We start from the raw sequence: 24,244 nt of genomic DNA, 5'->3' as shown, positions 1-24,244 counted from the left end.
CACGACAACTGGAAAAAACGAGCTCCGACTGGGAAATTCGTTTTGAATGGTCATCCGACTCTCTGGCATCTTTCTAGAGCTCCGATTGTCTTGATAGCACAATTAGTGTCTTGGCCCTTGAAAATGTACAACACGCCTTCTACGTTCTGATTGTGAAAAGAATGTTGATGGTGATAATGCAATGGAATCATGTCAAAGAACACACACAGAGTCACTCTTATATTGTATAAAACCATATTCATAAATTACAGTATAAATATTTATACATTAACAAAAATGTAATACATATTAATTTTCTGTAACTTAAAAAAAAAAGTCATATCAAGCATTTTTTTTTTAAATATTGCCTGCTAGTTTTCTAAGCATTACATCTAAATCACACATAGGCTACTACATCAGCCAAATGTACTACTTATCTAGCTACACTACATGGCCAAAAGTAAGCTGTTATAGCAACAAAGGTGGGACCAACTCCATTTTAATGCCCATGATTTTGGAATGAGATGTTAGACAAGCATCATTTGGGCCATGTAGTGTATCTGTAGTCAGTTTCATCTTTACCTGCTACAATGGTCTAGTACAGGAACTATTGTTGACTATTTTCCTCCTGCATTCTCAGGTATCACTTTAGCTTTATTCAACAAAATGGTTGCGATATAGCCTGAGTGTACAAAACATTATAAATACCTGCTCTTTCCAAGACATAGACTGACCAGGTCAATGCTATGATCCCTTATTGATCTAACTTGTTAAATACACTTCAAATCAGTGTAGATGAAGAAGAGGAGACAGGTTAAAGAAGGATTTTGTTTCATCCTTGAGGCAATTGAGACATGGATTGTGTATGTGTGCCATTTAGAGGATGAAGAGGCAAGACAAAATATTTAAGTGCCTTTGAACGGGGTATGGTAGTAGGTGCCAGGCGCACTGGTTTGTGTTGGGAATTGCAACGCTGCTGGGGTTATCACACTCAACAGTCTCCCATGTGTATCAAGAATGGTCCACCACCTAAAGGACATCCAGCCAACTTGACTGTGGGAAATTTTAATGCTACAGCATACAATGACATTCTAGATGATTCTATGCTTCCAACTTTGTGGCAACATTTTGGGGAAGGCACATTCCTGTTTCAGCATGACAATACCCCCGTGCACAAAGCGAGGTCCATACAGAAGTGGTTTGTTGAGATTGGTGTGGAAGAACTTAACTGGTCTGCACAGAGCCCTGACTTCAATACCATCGAACACCTTTGGGGTCAAGCATTGGAGTCAACATGGGCCAGCATCCCTGTGGAACGCTTTCGACACCTTGTAGAGTCCATGACCCAACAAATTGAGACTATTCTGGGAGAAGGGGGGGGGGGGGGGGGGGGGTGCAACTCAATATGATGAAAGTGTTCTTAATGTTTTGTACACTCAGTGTATAAAGAGATACTTGTGATCTGAATCACTAAGTACCAATTGTTAGTCCTAGGTGCAGGAATTGAGAGAAATTGACTATATCCATTATGTAACTAACTACACTTTGCATTAAGAGGTTACAATAAGAAGTGAAAGAAATATAGAAAGCTTATGTATCCTAAATCTCTTAGTGGCTTTCTTTCTCATGCCCCATTTATTCAGAATCCATGTGACATGTAGACTATTCGGTTTTTAATTGGACATGTCAGATTTCAATTGACTTTCTGTGTTTGAAAAATGAAAATGAAAGATACTCAACTCCACTTTAGCTGTGAGGATACTGGGGTAGAAGAAGGGGAACCTTAGAGTATTTGGATGCACACAGGTAGTAGCTTAATGCAGAACCCGTGTTTATCAAGCGTCTCAGGAGTGCTGATCTAGAAAGGTAAAACTGATCCAAGATCAGCACCCCCACTCTGAGACGCTTGATAAATACTGGCCCTTAGCTACTGCCTAAACTTTGCAGCCTGGTCTGGTATCAGATTCTCTCCAGTAGGAGAAGTGAGCTCCAGTCACGCGGCCTAGCTCTGCAGCAGGCTAAAGTAGCAGTTGATTTTATTAATTAAACAAGGCCTAGCACACAATATCGGCTATGTCAGTTGGATGGCGACATAAAAAGACACGTTGAGAAAAATATACAATGTATAGCCCTAACTAATGAGGCAAAACAAATGTCTGTTAACATTTTGATAGTGTCACAAAGCATGTGAGACAATTGGTGATATTGTCAGCTTGATATACTGTTTCTACTATTTCTATACAGTTTCTAATGGCTCAGAACGGTGGTCATCAAATTCAGTGTAAAAAAATAATCCCTGAAAGTATCTTTCCTCCGATTGTGTAAAAGAACAGTTCATGTTTCAATGCAACTTATTCAGGATCATTTATATCAAAATGCTCCTTCATTTAAATCAATTTTCAGACTAACACATCCAAAGCACTGCAAGCATGTTGCTTGAAATGAGTTTCTGTAAACATTATTTGTTTAAGATAAGAAAATCCTTACAATATTATCTCAATTGCATTGAGACCTAATAATAGTTAAAAAAAAATATGTAACACACCCACCTCTTACACTTTAGTTGAAATTATAATGAGCTATGACATGTTTCCCAAATGCTCTTCAGTGGACCTACTTCAATTGAAGATTAAAATATTTAGTACAAATCTATGGACAATGAGGACCTAGTTTGGACCTAGAAAAGTGCAACATAGGCTAACATTTCCCTGCTGATCGATTTGATTTAGAGATGTCTTAATAAGGTAGCATGAATCACGATATGATCTCAATTTGTCTCATATCAATCCAATTATTTATGCAGTAGTTGAAAATAACTGACAATTTCACAGCACTGGCCATCCTGGGTTGAATTCAATAGTACAACATAGATTCTCTCCTTTACGTCCTCTGCACTGATGGTCAAGAAATTAGACGGGTGACACATGAAGTCCTGGTAGGGATCTACCAATTAGATGAAGGAGAGGTGACAAGGAGAGGAAGCCAGTTAAGACTATTGAGATAGAGTATTGTATTAGACCCCATGTCTAATGTGTGGTTCATGATTCCTCACTTTCCCATCTCTAGCTCAGAGGGTTGTAGGTCGTGAATGTGCAGCAAAGAGTGGGAGCTTTACGCCTCTGCTTTTTGGTCTCCGTGAGCCAGGCTCTCCTCGCCCTCCTCCTCCTCCTCCTCCTCCCCAGGAACCTAGAACACAGTCACATCTCAGTCAGTCACAGATCTCAGAATTTAGCCACAATTTAATCTATACCAAATCATATTTGTTATAAGATAGTCTTTTTTAAATTTACAAATCAAATATTTTCTCCAGGTGGTCACGTTCAATGTAATACAAGACAGTATACCACATTTGCCATGTGTGACTAATAACAATCTATATGTGGCTAATGTCACATTATGGGACTGGATATGTCAAATGTTACATGAGTGTCACACGAATAATGTAACATCCTATACGTTATACCACATACCTCAGGCATTTGATTCAACTGTAAGCTAGTGATGGTCATTAATGGATCAGGATAATATGTTGTATTTGTTTCTTTCAGATTATTACCTCCCAATAAATGGAATCATCAAAGCAGTTCTGATCTGGAGGCTGTCCCCAGAATGGAAGCTTCATTATCAGACCTGTACAAATAGAAAAGTTATTAACAGTATTATTAAATATATGTTTCCCAGCGGGCATCGTATAAAACAAACTGCATAGTTTTATAAAATATGAAAACTGTCTGTTCAAATGTGATGTAGATTTTTTGAATGACAAAGAATGGCAGTCTCTCTCCACCCACCTGTAATAGTTCCTCCAACCAAAGCGAACCCAAGGGATGAGGCCAGGGCTGCACCCTGCATGGCAGCACTCCTGAGGGAAGAATGGCGGAGATGAGAAAATGACAGTACTTAGGTAATTATGGCAAGAGACCCTTATTTTGAGACGAATTATTGAGGCCAAGTTCACACCTTAACGGAAAAGTGAATTATTAGACGTTCAAGAACTACACTATCTGTATCTGATATTGACTACACATCATCATTCATTTTCAAATGCCTTTTATTTCTAATTCCTCTAATTTCTTTATCCAATGCCTTTATAGATATACAGTATGAAGAATACCATTGGATGAGCCCTACCCGTTCTTCTTGCCCAGAGCGACCGCCACAATGCCAGCGATACCCCCGAGGATGCCAGGCATGCCGTGCAGATTGTGGACACCACAGGTGTCCTGGATGCCCAGGTTGGATGCCAGGATTGGCTGAAACACAGAGAGAAACAGTTGTGTAATTTCTATATTCCCTAGTGCCCACTCATTTCAACATATTTCTAGCCATCTGATGGTCATGGATGGATGGGTGATTGTTTTGACTAAAATGCAAGTTTCTCCCGCAGGCAAAACTCGTTTAATAAACCAGAACCAGATTTTCTCATTGGGCTGAGGACACTATTTCCTCCCCCTAACTGGTTAGTGAGGATGCTGACAGAAATGTAACATTCAAAGGAATGTAGGTTTATTGTAACTCACAAGGAATGTCTATGTTGTAACACTAGTTGGCTTTTCATAGACAATGTGGTGTCCTGGTCCACTGCGAGGTTGTGGTGGCAGGTAGCCTAGTGGTTAAGAACATCAGTCCAGAAACTGAAAGGTCACTAGTTCAAATCCCAGAGCTGGCAAGTTGGAAAAATCTGCTGTTTTGCCCTTGAGCAAGGCAGTTAACCCCCAACAAAAACAACTACTCCCCAGGGACTGATGATGTTGATTATGACAGCCCTCTGCACCTCTCTGATTCAGAGGGCTTTGGTTAAATGCACAAGACACATTTTGGTTGAATGCATTCCGTTATGACTAGGTATCTCCCTTTCTATTGGTTCAGACTTGTGTGACCTTTGAACTCACAGTGAGGAACTTGAAGCCCAGGGTGGAGACGATGCCAGCCACGAACCCGATGATCATGGCACCAAAAGGGCCGATGTCCATGTCAGCGCAGGTTCCCACGGCAACACCTCCTGCCAGAGTGGCATTCTGGATGTGGACCTATGGAAGACACAGAAGCATTTTAATTTTATTTTTTTATTGAACCTTTATTTAACTTGGCAAGTCAGTTAAAAACAAATTCTTATTTACAATGGCGGCCTACCCCGGCCAAACCCTCCCCTAACCCGGACGACGCTGGGCCAATTGTGCGCCGCCCTATGGGACTCCCGATCACTGCCAGTTGTGATACAGCCCGGGATCAAACCAGGGTCTGTAGTGAGCTATGCTATAGTAGGTGCTGTGTGAGATTTTATTGTCGCTTTCCCAAAGACACACAATACATGCGCACACACTCAATATTCTTGTTTGAACATAAACAAGTCAAAATAAATTGAAAGAAAGTAAACAATTTACAGATTTGCTGTGATCCTTTGTGGTTTGAATGAAGCATTGGAAGACTCACCATGTCCAGTTTCCCTTTGTGCTCCACCAAGCTGGAGACAGCATAGGCAGAGAGTACGCAGGCAGCCAGGGAGAAGTAGGTGTTGGTCACCGCCATGAGCTGATCAGTGCCAGATTCAGCGATGGCAGAGTTGAAACTGGGCCAGAACATCCAGAGGAACACGGTACCTGGAGAAGATATTCAAGGAGGATTTTGATTTGTCTGCTACTTCAGTTAATTATAAAATATATCAACAAAAAGTGATGTATTAAATATATTAAAACTACATTGAACAGAATTATGCCTGCTAGTGTCACTGTTTTTATAATACAGTGAGTTTTAGAAGTGATACACTGTATTTCCACTAGGTGGTAAATGAGACTATGATTTGGGGGAGCTTCCCCTTCCCCTGTGATAAAATGTACAGCGCAAACAGACACCAGGAGCCGTATGTATCAAGCGTCTCAGAGTAGGAATGCTAATCTAGGTTCAGGTCCCCCTGTCCATGCAATCCCATTAATTGTGATCTAAAAGTGGTGCGGCAAATAGCCTAGTGGTTAGAGCGTTGGGCCAGTAACCGAATGTGTTGATGGATTGAATCCCCAAGTTTACAAGATAAGAAATCTGTTGTTCTCCCCCTGAACAAGGCATAGGAAGTTCCCCGGTAGGTTGTTATTGTAAATAAGAATTTGTTCTTAACTGACTTTCCTAGAAAAATATGTATATATTTTTTAAATGATACTAAAATCAGCACTCCTACTCTGAGATGCTTGATACTTAGAACCTCCTTATTGCTGAATAGTTTTTTCTCGTGTTCCAAAGAACATTTGAACAATATTTAGCGATCTATCTACTACTCTTTAATCTATAACAGTTGTTAGTGACTGTCTACGCTAATCAATAAAATGCATAGATTATTATGATACATTTTTTTCTCCCCAATTTCATGATATCTAATTGGTAGTTGCAGGCTTGTCCCATTGCTGCAACTCCGTACGGACTCGGGAGAGGCAAAGGTCGAGAGCTATGCGTCCTCCGAAACACGACCCCTCCAAGCTGCACTGCATCTTGACACACTGCTCGCTTAACCCAGAAGCCAGCCGCACCAATGTGTCAGAGGAAACACCATACAACTGGCGACCGAAGCCCCCTAACCCGGACGACGTTGGGCCAATTGTGCGCTGTCTCATGGGTCTCCCGTTCACGGCCGGCTGCGACACAGCCCGGATCAAACCCGGGTCTGTAGTGTCGCCTCTAGCACTGCGATGCAGTGCCTTTTACCGCTGCGACACGCGGGAGGCCAAAATGCATTGATCTTGATGACTGCCATGTGAGCTGCTCTTACCGATCATGGCGAAGAGGTCAGAGTGGTAAACAGAGCCATCGTTCTCATGGCTGTTCCTCAGAGCTGGCCGGTACAGCATGCGGGCCACTGCGAGACCGAAGTACGCCCCAAAGGCATGGATAATCATGGAGGCCCCAACATCATTGGCCTGTGAGTGGGACAAACCACATAAAGTAGTTAGTTCATGTTGTAAAAAAAAAGAACAGCCCTACTAACCTAACTTTCTCCTTAGCCTGCTAGTAACCTCAGTCACCTGTCAATCACCCATCCATCACACCTCTGCACATTCCCAAGCAAAACTTGTGCACTGATTTGCTGGGTATAGGATTGGACCGATTCAAGAATATCAAATCAAATTGACCTAGATATATTTTTCCCTTTGTAGGTTCATCCCTAAGAATTTACGCCGTGGTTATATTTATCTGAGCCCTTTTGGTAGGATGAATCTTGTCTGATCACGGTTATCTTGGGCTGTCACTTCTCACCACTAGAGGGCAGTCTCACTAGGGTTATGGGCCAGGTGTATAAGGTCCCAGGTAAACAGATAGTACACATATATGGGTCAAGAGGAGATTCACACAGTTTTAGCTGCTACTCACAAGATTGCACACAATATTGCTTATTGAACTGTATGAACTAATATCATCTTCTAGTATAGTGTTTTTCATGTTCACAAGTTCTTAGATGAGTGGACAAGGTTGAAGTTAGTTTGTTGTGACAGACTGTTAGAATAAGGGTTAGTTCTGGGATCTGAGATTATGGTGAAGTGCACTGACCTCCAGGATTTCGGCCACCAGATGTTCGTTGATGCTGAAGATGGTGATCTCCAGGATGGTCATGATGAGGAGCTGGACAGGACTGGTTTTACCCAGCACTGCCCCGAACGAGATCAGAACGGTGGCTGTGCTGAAATCTGCATTGATCATCCTTATGGTGAGGAGGGAGAGGACGAGTAGGAGGGAGTGAAGAGAGAGAAAGAGAGAGCGAGAGCGAGAGATGCCTTGTTAACACTAGAACAGAACACTTCTCTATGATTGTCCTCTATCTTGTGCACATAATACCACTAATGCTAGCTTCATTCATTCTACCTGTTCTGTTGCTGTATTAACCTTTTTGGGATAGGGGGCAGCATTTTCACTTTTGGATGAATAGCGTGCCCCGAGTGAACTGCCTCCTACTCCGTCCCAGATGCTAATATATGCATATTATTATTAGTATTGGATAAAAAATACTCTGAAGTTTCCAAAATTGTTTGAATGATGTCTATGAGTATAACAGAACTCATATGGCAGGTGAAAACCTAAGAAGAATCCAACCAGGAAGTGGGACATCTGAGGTTTGTAGTTTTTCAAAGCTTGGCCTACCGAATGAATACACATTGAGATATGGATGAGGTTGCACTTCCTAGGACTTCCACTAGATGTCAACCGTCTTTAGAAACTCGTTTGAGTATTCTACTATAAAGGAGGGGCTCATGAGACCTCTTTGAGTCAGTGGTTTGGTAGAGAGCCTTGGTCTCATGACGCGGGCTCCCGACAGAGTTCTCATTCCAGTGCTTTTCTAAAGACAAAGGAATTCTCCGGTTGGAACATTATTGATGTTTTATGTTAAAAACATCCTAACGATTGATTCCATACATCGTTTGACATGTTTCTAAAGGACTGTAACTGAACTTTTTTAGTTTTTCTCTGGATGAAGTGCCTGCGCCTCATGAAGATGGATTATTGGGCTGAACACGCTAACAACAAGTGGCTATTTGGACATAAATTATGGAACTTTATGGAACAAATCAGTCATTTATTGTCGAACTTGGATTCCTGGGAGTGCCTTCTAATGAAGATCATCAAAGGTAAGTGAATATTTATCGTGTTGTTTCTAACTTTGTTGATTCCAAAATGGCGGATATTCCTCTGGTTGTTTTGGGTTCTGAGCACCGTTCTCAGATAATGCTTTCTCCGTAAAGTTTTTTTGAAATCTGACACAGCAGTTGCATTAAGGAGAAGTCTATCTTTAATTCTGTGAATAACACTTGTATCTTTTATCAATGTTTATTATGAGTATTTTTGCAAAATCACTGGATGTTTTGGAATCAAAACATTACTGCACGTAAGGCGCCAATGTTTTTGGATATAAATATGCACATTATCGAACAAAACATACATGTATTGTGTAACATGATGTCCTATGAGTGTTATCTTATGAAGATCATCAAAGTTTAGTTATTAATTTTATCTATATTTCTGCTTTTTGTGACTCCTCTCTTTGGCTGGGAAAATGGCTGTGTGTTTTTTCGACTTGGCTATGACCTAACATAATCACATGTTGCGCTTTAGCTGTAAAACATTTTTGAAATTGGACATGATGGGTAGATTAACAAGATGCTTATCTTTCATTTACTGTGTTGGACTTGTTAATGTGTGAAAGTTACATATTTCCCAAAAATATTTTTGAATTTTGCGCGCTGCCTTTTCAGCGGAATGTTGTCGAGGGGTTCCGCACTAGAAAGGTTAATGTGTCTAGAATAGAAGGCTTCTCTACGACTGTAATCTAATGTGTACAGTTGAAGTCGGAAGTTTACATACACTTAGGTTGGAGTCATTAAAACTCGTTTTTCAACCACTCCACAAATGTCTTGTTAACAAACTATAGTTTTGGCAAGTCGATTAGGACATCTACTTTGTGCATGACATAAGTAATTTTTCCAAAACTTGTTGACAGACAGATTATTTCACTAATAACTCACTGTATCACAATTCCATTGGGTCAGATGTTTACATACACTAAGTTGACTGTGCTTTTAAACAGCTTGGAACATTCCAGAAAATGATGCCATGGCTTTAGGAGCTACTGATAGGCTAATTGACATCATTTGAGTCAATTGGAGGTTTACCTGTGGATGTATTTCAAGGACTACCTTCAATCCCAGTGCCTCTTTGCTTGACATCATGGGAAAATCAAAAGAAATCAGCCAAGACCTCAGAAAAATAATTGTAGACCTCCACAAGTCTGGTTCATCCTTGGGAGCAATTTCCAAATGCCTGAAGGTACCACATTCATCTGTACAAACAATAGTGTGCAAGTAAAAACAACATGGGACCACGCAGCCGTCATACCGCTCAGGAAGGAGACGCGTTCTGTCTCCCAGAGATGAACGTACTTTGGTGCGAAAAGTGCAAAAGGACAACAAAGTCAAGGTATTGGAGTGGCCATCACCAAAGCCCTGACTTCAATCCTAGAGAACATTTGTGGGCAGAACTGAAAAAGCTTGTGCGAACAAGGAGGCCTACAAACCTGACTCAGTTACACCAGCTCTGTCAGGAGGAATGGGCCGTAATTCACCCAATTTATTGTGGGAAGGTTGTGGAAGGCTACCCAAAACGTTTGACCCAAGTTAAACAATTTAAAGGCAATGCTACCAAATACCAAGTGAGTGTATGTAAACTTCTGACCCACTGGGAATGTGATGAAAGAAATAAAAGCTGAAATAAATCATTCACTCTACTATTATTCTGACATTTCAAATTCTTAAAATAAAGTGGTGATCCTAACTGACCTAAAACAGAATTTTTACTAGGATTAAACGTCAGGAATTGTGAAAAACTGAGTTTAAATGTATTTGGCTATGGTGTATGTGAACTTCAGACTTCAACTGTACGTACATGTGCTATTACTGCAAGCTGATTATAGGTTTTGACGGTTCTGGTAATGTCTAGGTTGTATTTACTTGAAGATGTCTTCTATCATGGGTACTATGATGATACTGCTAGCTTTACGTTCTGTTAGTTTACTATTTGTATTTACTTGAATATGGAGACTTTGATCTTGCCATCATCCAGGTGCCAGAGGCCTTGCATGATTAGACCCCACTGCAGAGCGAAGGCGGCCAGGAGCAGGTTGAGGCCCACGCTGCTGAAGCCATATCTCTTCAGAAAGGTCATCAGGAAGCCAAAGCCAATGAAGATCATAACGTGGACATCCTGGAACACTGGGGAACAAATGGCAGGTCAGAGGTCAGCTCAGTGGAGTTTGATTCATAAAAAAAAAGTGACTTCCAAAATGGCAGAGATATTAACTTTTTAAATTCACATGAAATCCAAAACACGTTGGTGGTAGTGTTAACATAATATAATTGCATCTTTTCTCTATAAAACAGGCCCCATATGATTTATTCACTTTGAATGAATAGTGAATGAATACTAAAACAAATTAATAAAACCCTGGGAGGGCTTGCTATGTGATTATAATCCTTTATTACAACACGTCAAAGACATTCAAATCAGTTGACAGTCTAGCTATTGATCAAAACCTAGGTGGTGTGTAAATATTCCATTCTTTATGTTGCTTTGCCTTTGGCTGCTCAAATGATTCACAGAGCACCCGCATTGGATTGTGCAGCAACATTAGTAACCCCTATCCCCATGAGGGGGTCAATGGAAATCCTGAGGAGGGAAGACCAATTAGATAAGTCTGTGAATGGGATACTGAGAACTGAGGCTCCCAATAACCCAGTTTGATGTGCCATGTCAGTAGCCTTACGCTGTTCCATTCACTGGGATCACATGATCTTAACCAAGTCTTCTAAACTTAATAGATGGTTCACTGTGCTCGCACTTTATGCATGTTTAGATTGATGTATACAAGAGGACAGACTTTACTTATAAGGACTTTAGCTCACTGTGTGTGCGGACAGCAGGATGTGAGCACTATCCAAGTTTCTGCAGATAAGGATCAGGCTACTGGCCCAAGAGACTGACCAAATGTGTGTATGTGTGTGCGTACGTACGTAGGTGCGTGGAGCTTAAAACAGTTTGTCCACCGCCGCTGGAGGAACAATCCTAATTCTCCAAGCTCCACTCCCACTCCCACTCCCACCCACACACTCTACTCCCACTCTAGCTCGACACTCAGAAAAGGTTCTCTTCCCTGAAATGCCTGACCACAGGAAGCCAGACTCCCAATTCCCAAAAGTGACCAGTCATTGTGCGATGGATGACGGGTCCTCATCTGGAATGTACATCAAGGTGTGGCCGTTTGCAGAATGTGGAAACAATAGTCCTTGTTTCCCCAGGTCTGGTTAGCATTGTGGTGGGAAGTTAGCATTGTGGTTGTCAGGGAAGCTGGGTAGGGTAGCTTAGTGGTTAGAGCGTTGGACTAGCAACCGGAAGGTTACAAGTTCAAACCCCTGAGCTGACAAGGTACAAATTTGTCATTCTGCCCCTGAACAGGCAGTTAACCCACTGTTCCTAGGCTGTCATTGAAAATGAGAATTTGTTCTTAACTGACTTAAATAAAGGTAAAAAAATAAGTTTAAAAAAAGGACTTAGGCAAACAGTCACCACCCAGACTGTCCTGGGGAAGTAATGGAATACAGGGTGTGGGGTTGGCGGTTGGGGGGCTTAGGTGCAGCATAGACTAGCCCGATAGGTCCGTTGTCTTTATTTGTCTGTGACTACTCTATGTACTCTATGTAAGCTGTGTATGACTCTCCAAGAAACGTGTCTACCAGCATGCCATTCCAGTGCCATACACATCTCTTTCTCTGTGAGTGTCTCTGTGCCATACCAGGCCTTACTATAAGTAAAAACCGATGCTACATTTTAAGCAGTTGTAGAGGGATTGTTGTAACTGGCAATTCATTTAAGAGTTTAGTTTGTTCGGAGGCTCCCTCTTTCTGCCACACAGTGATAGAGACAGAATAAACAGGAAGGTTAGCTCTTCTAAACAGATTTTGTCTCAAATTAGAAGTCCATGAATTCCTCACTCATTATCGTGTTTACATGTGACTGTCTCTTTCTACCCAGAAGTGCATTGTATTGCTATGGATGAGATTCAGCGCACTGGACCATGATTATAATCAGGTTTAGTATTACTTAAGCAATGCCCCCGAGACGTCATAGAATACATTATAACCCCTCTGGCACTGGCCAGAACACCCGCGCCTATCCGGTAACAAACAAATAACTAAAATCTATCCAATATTTTCCCTGATATCAAAGTCTGAACAATGTAAAATATGTAAGATATACATAATGCCTTGTAAGATATATACAGTCTTGGCCAAAAGTATTGAGAATGACACAAATATACATTTCCACAAAGTTTGCTGCTTCAGTGTCTTTAGATATTTTTGCCAGATGTTACTATGGAATACTGAAGTATAATTACAAGCATTTCACAAGTGTCTAAGGCTTTTATTGACAATTACATGAAGTTGATGCAAAGAGTTAATATTTGCAGTGTTGACCCTTATTTTTCAAGACCTCTGCAATCCGCCCTGGCATGCTGTCAATTAACTTCTGGGCCACATGACTGAAGGCAGCCCATACTTGCATGATCAATGCTTGGAGTTTGTCAGTTGTGGCTTTTTGTTTGTCCACCCGCCTCTTGAAGGTTGACCACAAGTTCTCAATGGGATTAAGGTCTGGGGAGTTTCCTGGCCATGGACCCAAAATATCGATGTTTTGTTCCCCGAGCCACTTAGTTATCACTTTTGCCTTATGGCAAGGTGCTCCATCATGCTGGAAAAGCATTGTTCATCACCAAACTGTTCCTGGATGGTTGGGATAAGTTGCTCTCTGAGGATGTGTTGGTACCATTCTTTATTCATGGCTGTGTTCTTAGGCAAAATTGTGAGTGAGCCCACTCCCTTGGCAGAGAAGCAACCCCACACATGAATGGTCTCAGGATGCTTTACTGTTGGCATGACACAGGACTGATGCTAGTGCTCACCTTGTCTTCTCCGGACAAGCTTTTTTTTCGGATGCCCAAATCAATCGGAAAGGGGATTCATCAGAGAAAATGACTTTACCCCAGTCCTCAGCAAGTCCAATCCCTGTACCTTTTGCAGAATATCTGTCTGTCCCTGATGTTTTTCCTGGAGAGAAGTGGCTTCTTTGCTGCCCTTCTTGAGACCAGGCCATCCTCCAAAAGTCTTCGCCTCACTTGTGCATGCAGATGCACTCACACCTGCCTGCTGTCATTCCTGAGCAAGCTCTGTACTGATGGTACCCCGATCCTGCAGATAAATCAACTTTAGGAGACGGTCCTGGCGCTTGCTGGACTTTCTTGGGTGCCCTGAAGCCTTCTTCACAACAATTGAACCGCTCTCCTTGAAGTTCTTGGTGATCCGATAAATGGTTGATTTAGGTGCAATCTTACTGGCAGCAATATCCTTGCCTGTGAAGCCCTTTTTGTGCAAAGCAATGATGACCGCACGTGTTTCCTTGCAGGTAACCATGATTGACAAGCTTCCAGTCTGTTATTCAAACTCAATCAGCATGACAGAGTGATCTCCAGCCTTGTCCTCGTCAACACTCACACCTGTGTTAACGAGAGAATCCCTCACATGATGTCAGCTGGTCCTTTTGTGGCAGGGCTGAAATGCAGTGGACATTTTTTTTTGGGGGGGGGGGGGGATTCAGTTAATTTGCATGGCAAAGAGGGACTTTGCAATTAATTGCAATTCATCTGATCACTCTTCATAACATTCTGGAGTATATGCAATTTTGCCATCATACAAACTGAGGCAGCAGACTTTTTGAAAATTGCTATTTGTGTCATTCTCAAAACCTTTGGCCATGACTGTACAGAAAACATTGCATGCAATGTATTAACAACAAAAATGCTGATTTGTTGGCTGAGCCATGTGTTGACTGAGCCATGTGTTGACTGAACAAATCAGCATTTTTGTTGTTAATACATTGCATGCAATGTTTTCTGTTCTTTAGCATTGATTGAGGGTACTGATTGGGAATGTGCAAATCAAGCAACGTGCAAAACATTATGGATGGACAATAGGGTAACAAAAACTAGAATACATGATGTATCGTGTATTATTGCTGGGAACGAACTAACCTGATAAATTCCTTCCGGTGTCAGCACCCTACTATACCAACTGAGACGTAGAGTACTAAACTTGAAGCTTAGGAACATAGCAGCAAAACAAGTCTCAGCTTTTATCTTGTCCATATTGGATATCTCCCTTCTTCGGCCTACCACTACACATTCATCTTACCCAACATTGTCATCTAAAATCTCCATCCTTGCAAAACCAAATAAATAATACAGAGATATGCACTATTGTTATGTACTGTAGAAGGTAGTTTAGTGTTAGCACACAGTTAGGCACCACACTGGACCAGGATAGACTTCAATACTCCGTACCCCAGGTGGCAGCACCAACCATGTCCAAGTGCTATGCTAAAATGACGTGGTGGGTGGCCGTGAGGCCTTTCGTTTGTTTTTTATCTTTAGTTTTGGCATTAGTGCTGAGCGATTTACCAATATTTCTTATATTTTTGGGTTATTAAGGAATATAAAAGAGTAAAGTAATCAAATTAAAATGAATATTCACAGCTGGAAGCAACAGGGGGAGGGAAGATGTCCTGGAAACCTGTCACCATGGGTGACACGCTCAACTACATTTCCTTGGTGATTTACATGGGACTGGTAAAGGTATCAAGATTAGTTGACAACTGGAGCAAGATCCCCACTCTATCAGCTCGAGTTCCCCACCTCCAACATGAGTGAAAACTGATTATTGGCCATCAACCGTACTCTTAACATGAGTGATCCACAAAAGGATCAGGAGAATGACCAGAAAAAGGGGACTGCAGGGTATGATCGTCTTGCAAGAGTCAAGCCCCTTTATCATGACATGGTGGAGGCATGCAAAATGTAATTCCAGCCTGCTCAAAATCTATATATAGATGAGCGCTTGGTTGCCTCAAATGCTCGAATTGGCTTGCAGACCAAATGGGGTTTACAAGCTCTTTGTGCTAGCCGATGGGGCATGGGTGAGGAAGAATGTCCCCATTCCTGTTTCTGTGAAGGACTTCAATGCCAACATGGGGGTTGTTGACCTATCAGATCCTCTAATAGGCTATTACCAGGTCTTCCACAAGACCAGGAGGTAGTATATAACTTTTTTTCTACCACTTTGTGGACATTGCTACAGTAAAGGCTTTCATTCTCCACAAGCACATGGCCAAACCAAAAGGTCAAACCCATCTCTCCCAGTTGGCCTTCCGAGAGTAGCTGGTATTGGAAATGGCTGAATTGCGGGCCCAAAGCAACCTCACCACCATCACAAGACCCTCCACTCAAGGTGAGCGCCACTATCCAACACACCTGCCAAAAGACAAAAGGAAGAACTGCAAGCATTGCACAAAACACAAAGAGAAAAATAAGGGTGTTTCCTGGCAGAGAGGGACTGCGTCAAAGACTATGCAAGACATGCACAAGCTATGATGAAAGTGAAATCTAATCATCTGGGATGTAAAATGAACACGAATGCTATTTGTAAATCATTCAGCTAATTTCTATTTTTACACCTTTTTTATTGTAGGACACGTGTGTAACCAAGTTTGTGTTTGATAAGACATTTTTGTATCTTTTTTAATGTCCAGTGGCTACTTTGAAGAATCTGAATATAAAGTATATTTTGATTTGTTTAACACTTTTTTTGTTTCTACATGATTCCATATGTGTTATGTCATAGTGTTGATGTCTTCACTATTATTCTACAATGTAGAAAATAGTACAAATAAAGAAAAACCCTTGAACGAGTAGGTGTGTCCAAACTTTTGACTGGTAGTGTACATCTATTTATTTTATATTGTTTTTGTAAACAGTTCATTTGTATGTGGGACCAATAGCCTAGGCTAAACATTCAGGCATTTTGGAGAGGTTGAAAAAACAGTGGATATCCCCTGACACCACCACAATGTTTGAGAGAGGTTGGTGTTGTAGAAATGTCGTTTTTATAGTGAACAATAAATATTTTGGCACATCCAGTGTGCAAAAGCAGCGCAATTACCACATTCTGACATTTTGGAGAGGTTGAAATGACACTTGAATGTACCCTGGATACCCCACAACACCACCACAATGTTTGAGTGAGGTTGTGTTTTTATACTGAACAAATAGCATTTAGGGATTACAAATATGTAATAGCACTGGAATAATCTAATTTACAGACATACAGTTGAAGTCAGAAGTTTACATACACCTTAGGCAAATACATTTAAACTCCTAATAAAGATTCCCTGTCTTAGGTCAGTTAGGATCACCACTTTAAATTAAGGATGTAAAATGTCAGAATAATAGCAGAGAGAATTATTTATTTCAGCTTTGATTTCTTTCATCACATTCCCAGTGGGTCAGAAGTTTACATACACTCCATTAGTATTTGGTTGCATTGCCTTTAAATTGTTTAACTTGGATCAAACGTTTCGGGTAGCCTCCCACAACCTTCCTACAATAAGTTGGGTGAATTTTGGCCCATTCCTCCTGACAGAGCTGGTGTAACTGAGTCAGGTGTGTAGGCCTCCTTGCTCGCACACGCTTTTTCAGTTCTGCCCACAAATGTTCTATAGGATTGAGGTCAGGGCTTTGTGATGGCCACTCCAATACCTTGACATTGTTGTCCTTAATTAAGTCATTTTGCCACAACTTTGGAAGTATGATTGGGCTCATTGTCCATTTAGAAGACCCATTTGCGACCAAGCTTTAACTTCCTGACTGATGTCTTGAGATGTTGCTTCAATATATCCACATAATTTTCTTTCCTCATGAAGCCATCTATTTTGTGAAGTGCACCAGGCCCTCCTGCAGCAAAGCACCCACACAACATGATGCTGCCACCCCCGTGCTTCACGGTTGGGATGGCGTTCTTCGGCTTGCAAGCCTCCCCCTTGTTCCTCCAAACATAACGATTGCGATTGTGGCCAAACAGTTCTATTTTTGTTTCATCAGACCAGAGGACATTTCTCCAAAAAGTACGATCTTTATCCCCATGTGCAGTTGCAAAACGTAGTCTGGCTTTTTTATGGCGGTTTTGGAGCAGTGGCTTCTTCCTTGCTGAGCGGCCTTTCAGGTTATGTCGATATAGGACTCGTTTTACTGTGGATATATATACTTTTGGACCTGTTTCCTACAGCATCTTCACATGGTCCTTTGCTGATGCTCTGGAATTGATTTGCACTTTTCGCACCAAAGTACGTTCATCTCTATGAGACAGAACGCAACTCCTTCCTGAGCGGTATGACGGCTGCGTGGTCCCATGTTGTATATACTTGCGTACTGATGTTTGTACAGATGAACATAGTATCTTCAAGCGTTTGGAAATTGCTCCCGAGGTTAAACCAGACTTGTGGAGGTCTACAATATTTTTCCTGAGGTATTGGCTGATTTCTTTAGATTTTCCCATGATGTCAGGTGAGAGGCACTGAGTTTGAAGGTAGGTCTTGAGATACATCCACAGGTACACACAAAAATTACGTCAATTAGCCTATCAGAAGCTTCTAAAGCCATGACATAATTTTCTGGAATTTTCCAAGCTGTTTAAAGGCACAGTCAACTTAGTGTATGTGAACTTCTGACCCACTGGAATTGTGATACAGTGAATCATAAGTGAAATAATCTGTCTGTAAACAATTGTTGGAAAAATTACTTTTACAAAATTACAAAGTAGATGTCCTAACTGACTTGCCAAAACTATAGTTTGTTAACAAGAAATGTGTGGAGTGGTTGAAAAACGAGTTTTAATGACTCCAACCTAAGTGTATGTAAACTTCCGACTTCAACTGTTTAGGTTTAGGGACACTTGGAAACGTCCTGTGACCACACCTGACACCACTTACTAAAACATCTGCCCATTTCTAGTTGTTAGGTCTATCAATCCCTTTTTATTTCTGATATTGTTCACATGTTGTGAACAGCTCTAATCATCAATAATTCCCTTATAGCTTGTCAATGAAAATATATATATTTTTTTTTACAGTTTTGTGTGTGCTTGATCTTGTGTATTCTGAACTATGTAAAATTGTCTTCAGTTAATTTCCTCATAATCTCCCAGATATCTTCTTTCCAAATATACAAAGTTTTTGCATGTCAGAATCATGTAATTACACATGAATAGCAGTTACTTTTGGGTATGTCTTTTTAGCTAAAAAATATATGATGTCATTATTTAATAATGCATTTAATATATATATATATTTTTTAAAATTGAAACTAAAATCAAAAACTGTGATTAGCTTTTTATAATCAAACCGAAACCGAACTTACCTCAAAAAGCACTAATCGCTCAGCACTATTGGGCATGCCTGTTTGTAGTTTTTCTTTTTGCATATATTTGTTTTTGGCACCATCTGAACAAAATAACCCACTTGGGCTCGCCAACCCATAAGAGTCAAGACTGAGCTGACCCTGGATCTAAAGTTAGTTTACTGTCTTCCTGGCCCGGGTCGCATACTTCTCACATTTTTGCACACATCCAGTCAGGTTACAAAAACATTAGGCAAGCTGTCACGGATCCACAGAACTTTCATCACGCACACCTGTCCCCTATTCCCACTGATTAGTACTTGTATAAGTGTGCCCTTTGGTTTCCATGGGGCTGTCGTTTATTGTTACAATGTCCGTTGGTGCATGTGAGTACCTGTGCTGTGTGTTTTGGGCTTTCGTGCCATTGTGAAATTGTGCAGATGATTACGGGTCTCGCCCCGTGTGTTAATCATTGTGCGTTTGTGTATTTATTCGAGATACTCGTCGCTCTTTTGTCTTGGATTTCAACCCTGTGTTTTTGTTACGTGTTTGTTTGGTCTTCATCCCCGTGCCTTTACACGGCACGCCGTAATTTGGGCTAAATAGAAAAGCCTATTAAACATTCCTGCATCTGTCTCCCGAATCCATTTTGCCAACGTGACACAAGCCTAAAAACCGTAGACTTAGCAAGTACAATGTTAACAGTAGGCTGTCTAGTCGGTTCCGTGACACTCTGCAGTGGCCTTTAGAGGAACCCCTTGGATGGTCTCATAGGAATGGGCATTTTAGCGATGCAGGATACAGAAGCTAGTGGCTGAGGTTCATTTCTATTAACAAAGCTCTAAGGCTGCTTGTCCTGCATTCTTGATCAGCCTCGACCCCATCCATCTTATATCACCTGAATACTTGATACCTTTGAGACACCATACCAGTTGAAGGCTCTGAGAGAAGGGTGTTGTGGGAGGTAGAGAAAAGGTCCATTTGGAACTCAGCCTCTCAGATGGGCTCTATGTCCAACATGTTAGGTCATCTTCCATCCATGGCAATTGTAGTGTGCTAACCAGGATTTCAGGTTGATAGACTGAAATTAGGTTTCAGGCCAGCAGCCAAAATATTTTCAATAATGTTAAATGCTGACGCGTTTGGAGGTCACCATAGCTCTGACAAATGACCTGGCTTAAACATAATTGAAGGGAATTAAGCTTGCGTTTTATCAACCTTCTGTCCGCATTTCCGTAATCCCGTATGGGGAATCCTCATTCTGTCTCCCAGGCATGATAACCCAGTGCCAACGCAACTGCATTCACTAGAACAGGTGCCCGTGCCAGAATGGATAATGCAGATTTGGACAAATCTCAAACCTCCAAGGCACCAGTGTCTTTGAGTTTCTTGAGTTTCATTTAGCATCATATTGAATCGAACTGCAATTGGTCAGTGGTGTAAAGTAACTAAGTATAAAATACTTTGAAATACTACTTAAGTAGTTTTTTGGGGGGTATCTGTGCTTTAATATTCATATTTTTTACTACTTTTACTTTTACTCTACTACATTCCTAAAGAAGATATGTAATTTTTACTCACATACATTTTCCCTGACACACAAAAACATTTAGAATGCTCAGGCAGGACAGCAATATGGTCCAATTCACTCACCTATCAATATAACATGGTCATCCCTACTGCCTCTGATCTGACTCACTAAACACAAATACTGTGTTTGTAAATTATGTCTGAGTGTTGGAGTGTGCCCCTGGCAGTTCGTGAATACATTTAAAAAACACAAATTGTGCCTCCTGGTTTGCTTAATATAAGGAGAATTGAGTATGAGAACGTAGTACTTTTTCCACCACTGTACTAAAAAAAAGAAATGTCCCCTTTTCAGGACCCTGTCTTTCAAAGATAATTTGCAAAAATCCAAATAACTTAATTAACAGATCTTCATTGTAAAGGGTTTAAACACTGTTTCCCATGCTTGTTCAAAGAACAAACAATTAATGAACATGCACCTGTGGAACGGCCATTAAGACACTAACAGCTTACAGACGGAAGGCAATTAAGGTCACAGTTATGAAAACTTAGGACACTAAAGAGGCCTTTCTACTAACTCTGGAAAAACACCAAAAGAAAGATGCCCAGGGTCCCTGCTCATCTGCGTGAACGTGCCTTAGGCATGCTGCAAGGAGGCATGAGGACTGCAGATGTGGCCAGGGCAAGAAATCGCAATGTCCGTACTGTGAGACGCCTAAGACAGCACTACAGGGAGACAGGATGGACAGCTGATCGTCCTCGCAGTGGCAGACCACGTGTAACAACACCTGCACAGGATCGGTACATCCGAACATCACACCTGCGGGACAGGTACAGGATGACAACTCACAGCAAGAACTGGCAAATTTGGTGCAGTCCATGAGGAGGAGATGCACGCAGTACTTAATGCAGCTGGTGGCCACACCAGATACTGACTGTTACTTTTGATTTTGACCCCCCCTTTGTTCAGGGACATATTATTCCATTTCTGTTTTGTCACATGTCTGTGGAACTTGTTCAGTTTATGTCTCAGTTGTTGAATCTTGTTGTGTTCTTGCAAATATTTACACATGTTAAGTTTGCTGAAAATAAACACAGTTGACAGAGAGAGGATGTTTCTTTTTTTGCTGAGTTTACATTTAAAACCAGATACTTTTTCCTCAAGTGGTATTTTACTGGGTGACTTTCACTTTTAATTGAGTCATTTTCTATGAAGGTATCTATACTTTTATTCTGGTATGACAATTGGGGAGCTTTTTACACCAGTGCAATTGGTGAAGTTGCTTTTTGTGAACTGTAATTACAAATGACAAATTCGGCCTGACTTTGATGAAAGGAGTAGACTATGGCTGTAAAACAACTCTGTGTAACAAATCTTAAGGTCCCCATTCTTTGAGGAAAACAAGTACTTCACAGAGCCACAGAAACCATTGCTTCCTCTCAATATTTTTTTTTAACAATGATTTTGTCCATTGATGGTAAAGCCCAGCAACAACATAGGCTCCTATTTTTCTAAATTGCATTCCTCCTCTTATTTCCTCTGCTATGAACCTGTAATTGCGGAGCTTTGGTAATGCAACAATATAGACGACCCTGCATCGCACACATCAGACCCCTGATATTTTCTCGTAGTCTACTCCAATAGTTTTTGTTAGGGGGGGGGTGCAACTTGTGGTTGTTCAGCTGAATGAGCATGTTATGGGGCGTTAAGCCAGTCTGTTGAGTAAATTGACCGTTTTGAGGGGTCAATTATGATAGTTATGAATGGAATCTGCAAATGTTACAGCTTTCTTAAGAAAAGAAAGTCAATGTCGCCTTTATACACATCTCTAGCTGTATAACCCATTAAACAACATCTTGAAATAAAAATATTCTCTCAGTTTATTTAAAAACAACCAATAGTTCCAAAGGTTTTAGGATGTCTTTGGATATGCAAAATTCTTGGAATGGAAAAGGATCGGCCCAAATGCTAAGCACTACGCTAATCTCTTCGGGTCACACCTGCCCTGCCCATTTCTGGGCAAACCTCTATACTGTAAGTCTGCAAGTATTTATGCTGTTTTAAAATAGGTAGAAAATACACTTTCTGGGATTCCAAGAACCACCCGAAGAACACCAGACTAACATCTCAATTATTTTTTGTACAAAAGGTAAAGTAGTAGGGTTGGGGCTTTTGCACTTTTCATAGATAGACTTATCTATCTCCAAACACAAATCCACGTACATTTTTAACTCAATCGTATGTCTCACTAAAACACATGACTGCATTTCCCTTAAGTGCACTTGCAAGTTCTATTGTACGTGTGTGGATGCCATTCAGTCCTGGCATTCATCTTCCCATTTGCACAATCCATCTGGAGGCTAGCCACAGTGAACCAGTGAACCTGTCCAGTATGAGAGAGAGTGGTGCCCCTATGACAGCTCGAGCATCTGGCCCATTCCCTAAAGAGTATTTCTAGGTGTGAGGATGCTGGAATGGGCACGTGCACAACAACCTCACACCATGCTTTCCCACGACATCTCTCTCTCTGATTGTTCACAGGAGTATCTGATAACTCAATAATACCATCTCCAATGATCTATAGCTTATCCCTCAAAGCTACTGCACAATTATTAAGAGAATAAGGGTCAAATCTTTGAGACTCAACTTCAATAGCCCTTCATCCATAGCAACCGGGATTGGCATTAAGGAGTCAATACAATAAAATCCATGATTCAGCCAAGCTCCCACAACCAGGCTGACACACTGACAGCCCACACATACAATATCTGGCACCACACTGAGGAAGCCTGCTCCCAGACCTGTTCCTGTCTTGCCAACTCCTATGGTCATTGTCATTCCAAGACCACACAAACTGATCTGGGACCAGGCTAACATGAAGGAGCCTTCAGGTGTCACTTACTGGGATAAAGGGTCAGAGGATCCTTCTTCTCCTCATGGTGTGTGGTGTTGTGGGCTCCGTGCCCCCCGTGTTTCCCATCATCGTAGTCCACAAACACAGCGAACAGGATGATGGTGATAATCTCCAGAGTCAGAGCCAGGATAGGAAATTTAAGCCTCATGTTGGTGGAGTATGCAGGCATGCCAATATTAACTAACTGTCTGTGTCTCTCTCTCTCTCTCTGTTTATCTCAGGCTGACCCTCTGTCTCTGACACACGCTCACTTTTTCTCTCTCTCCCTATCTATCTTTTGGGGCTTGTGGTAATAGTCTGACGGGTGGAAAGCAACTGGTGTCTGGTTTTAAATTGGTGCAGGTTTCGTGGGGACCAATGGCAGGGCAGAACAGTCAGGCCCGCATGTTTACTCCCCTTTCTTCACTTTGCTCATGGGGATGGGTTTCCTCACTGTTGGGTGTTTACTCTTTTTAAAAGAGGGAGAAAAAACAAGACTTTGGCAAAACACACGGTAATGACCCCCGGCCAGTGACAGAGACATGAGATGAATGGCTAATGAGCTTTTTTCAACTAATTTGTCACTGTCAGAGTCATGCTGGTGTGTTTGGGTGATACACTACATGACCAAAAGTACCTGCTCGTCGAACATCTCATTTCAAAATCATGGGCATTAATATGGAGTGGTTACCTCTTTCCTACTATAACAGCCTCCACTCTTTTGGGAAGGCTTTCCACTAGATGTTGGAACATTGCTGCGGGGCCTTGCTTCCATTCAGCCACAAGATAATTAGTGAGGTCTGCCACAGATGTTAGGCGATTAGGCTCACAATCGGCGTTCCAATTCATCACAAAGGTGTTCGATGGGGTTGAGGTCAGGGCTCTGTGCAGGCCAGTCAAGTTCTTCCCACACCTATCTTGACAAACCATTTCTGTATGGACAATGTACACGGGGGCATTGTCATGCCTGCACAAAGTTGGAATTACAGAATCGTCTAACATGTCATTGTATGCTGTAGCATTAAGATTTTCCTTCACT

At 41.4% G+C, this 24,244-nt stretch overlaps 1 protein-coding gene across 1 annotated transcript; it reads right to left on the bottom strand.

Moving 5' to 3' along the window:
- Positions 1-220: 220 nt before the first annotated feature.
- On the bottom strand, positions 221-23,532 carry LOC109866728 (ammonium transporter Rh type A-like). The gene is made up of 10 exons (XM_020455545.2): positions 23,215-23,532; positions 10,538-10,721; positions 7,513-7,663; positions 6,737-6,884; positions 5,413-5,579; positions 4,872-5,009; positions 4,111-4,232; positions 3,771-3,841; positions 3,536-3,609; positions 221-3,165 (listed from the first exon to the last, which is right to left on the bottom strand). The coding sequence occupies exons 1-10, from the start codon at positions 23,393-23,395 to the stop codon at positions 3,091-3,093; spliced, it is 1,311 nt and encodes a 436-aa protein (XP_020311134.1). The 5' UTR covers positions 23,396-23,532; the 3' UTR covers positions 221-3,090.
- Between the last annotated feature and the right edge of the window lie 712 nt (positions 23,533-24,244).

Source organism: Oncorhynchus kisutch, linkage group LG21 (assembly GCF_002021735.2).
Source record: "Oncorhynchus kisutch isolate 150728-3 linkage group LG21, Okis_V2, whole genome shotgun sequence".
Taxonomy (NCBI): domain Eukaryota; kingdom Metazoa; phylum Chordata; class Actinopteri; order Salmoniformes; family Salmonidae; genus Oncorhynchus; species Oncorhynchus kisutch.
This window is presented reverse-complemented; position numbering and strand designations above follow the sequence as displayed.

Coding starts and splice junctions, on each gene's coding strand:
- LOC109866728 (XM_020455545.2), bottom strand. CDS start 23,395: ATGCCTGCATACTCCACCAACATGAGGCTTAAATTTCCTATCCTGGCT. Junction 7,664..10,537: donor ATCAAAGTCTCCATATTCAA/GTAAATACAAAT, acceptor CCTCACCATAAG/GATGATCAATGCAGATTTCA. Junction 3,842..4,110: donor GCTCTGGGCAAGAAGAACGG/GTAGGGCTCATC, acceptor TTCTTCCCTCAG/GAGTGCTGCCATGCAGGGTG.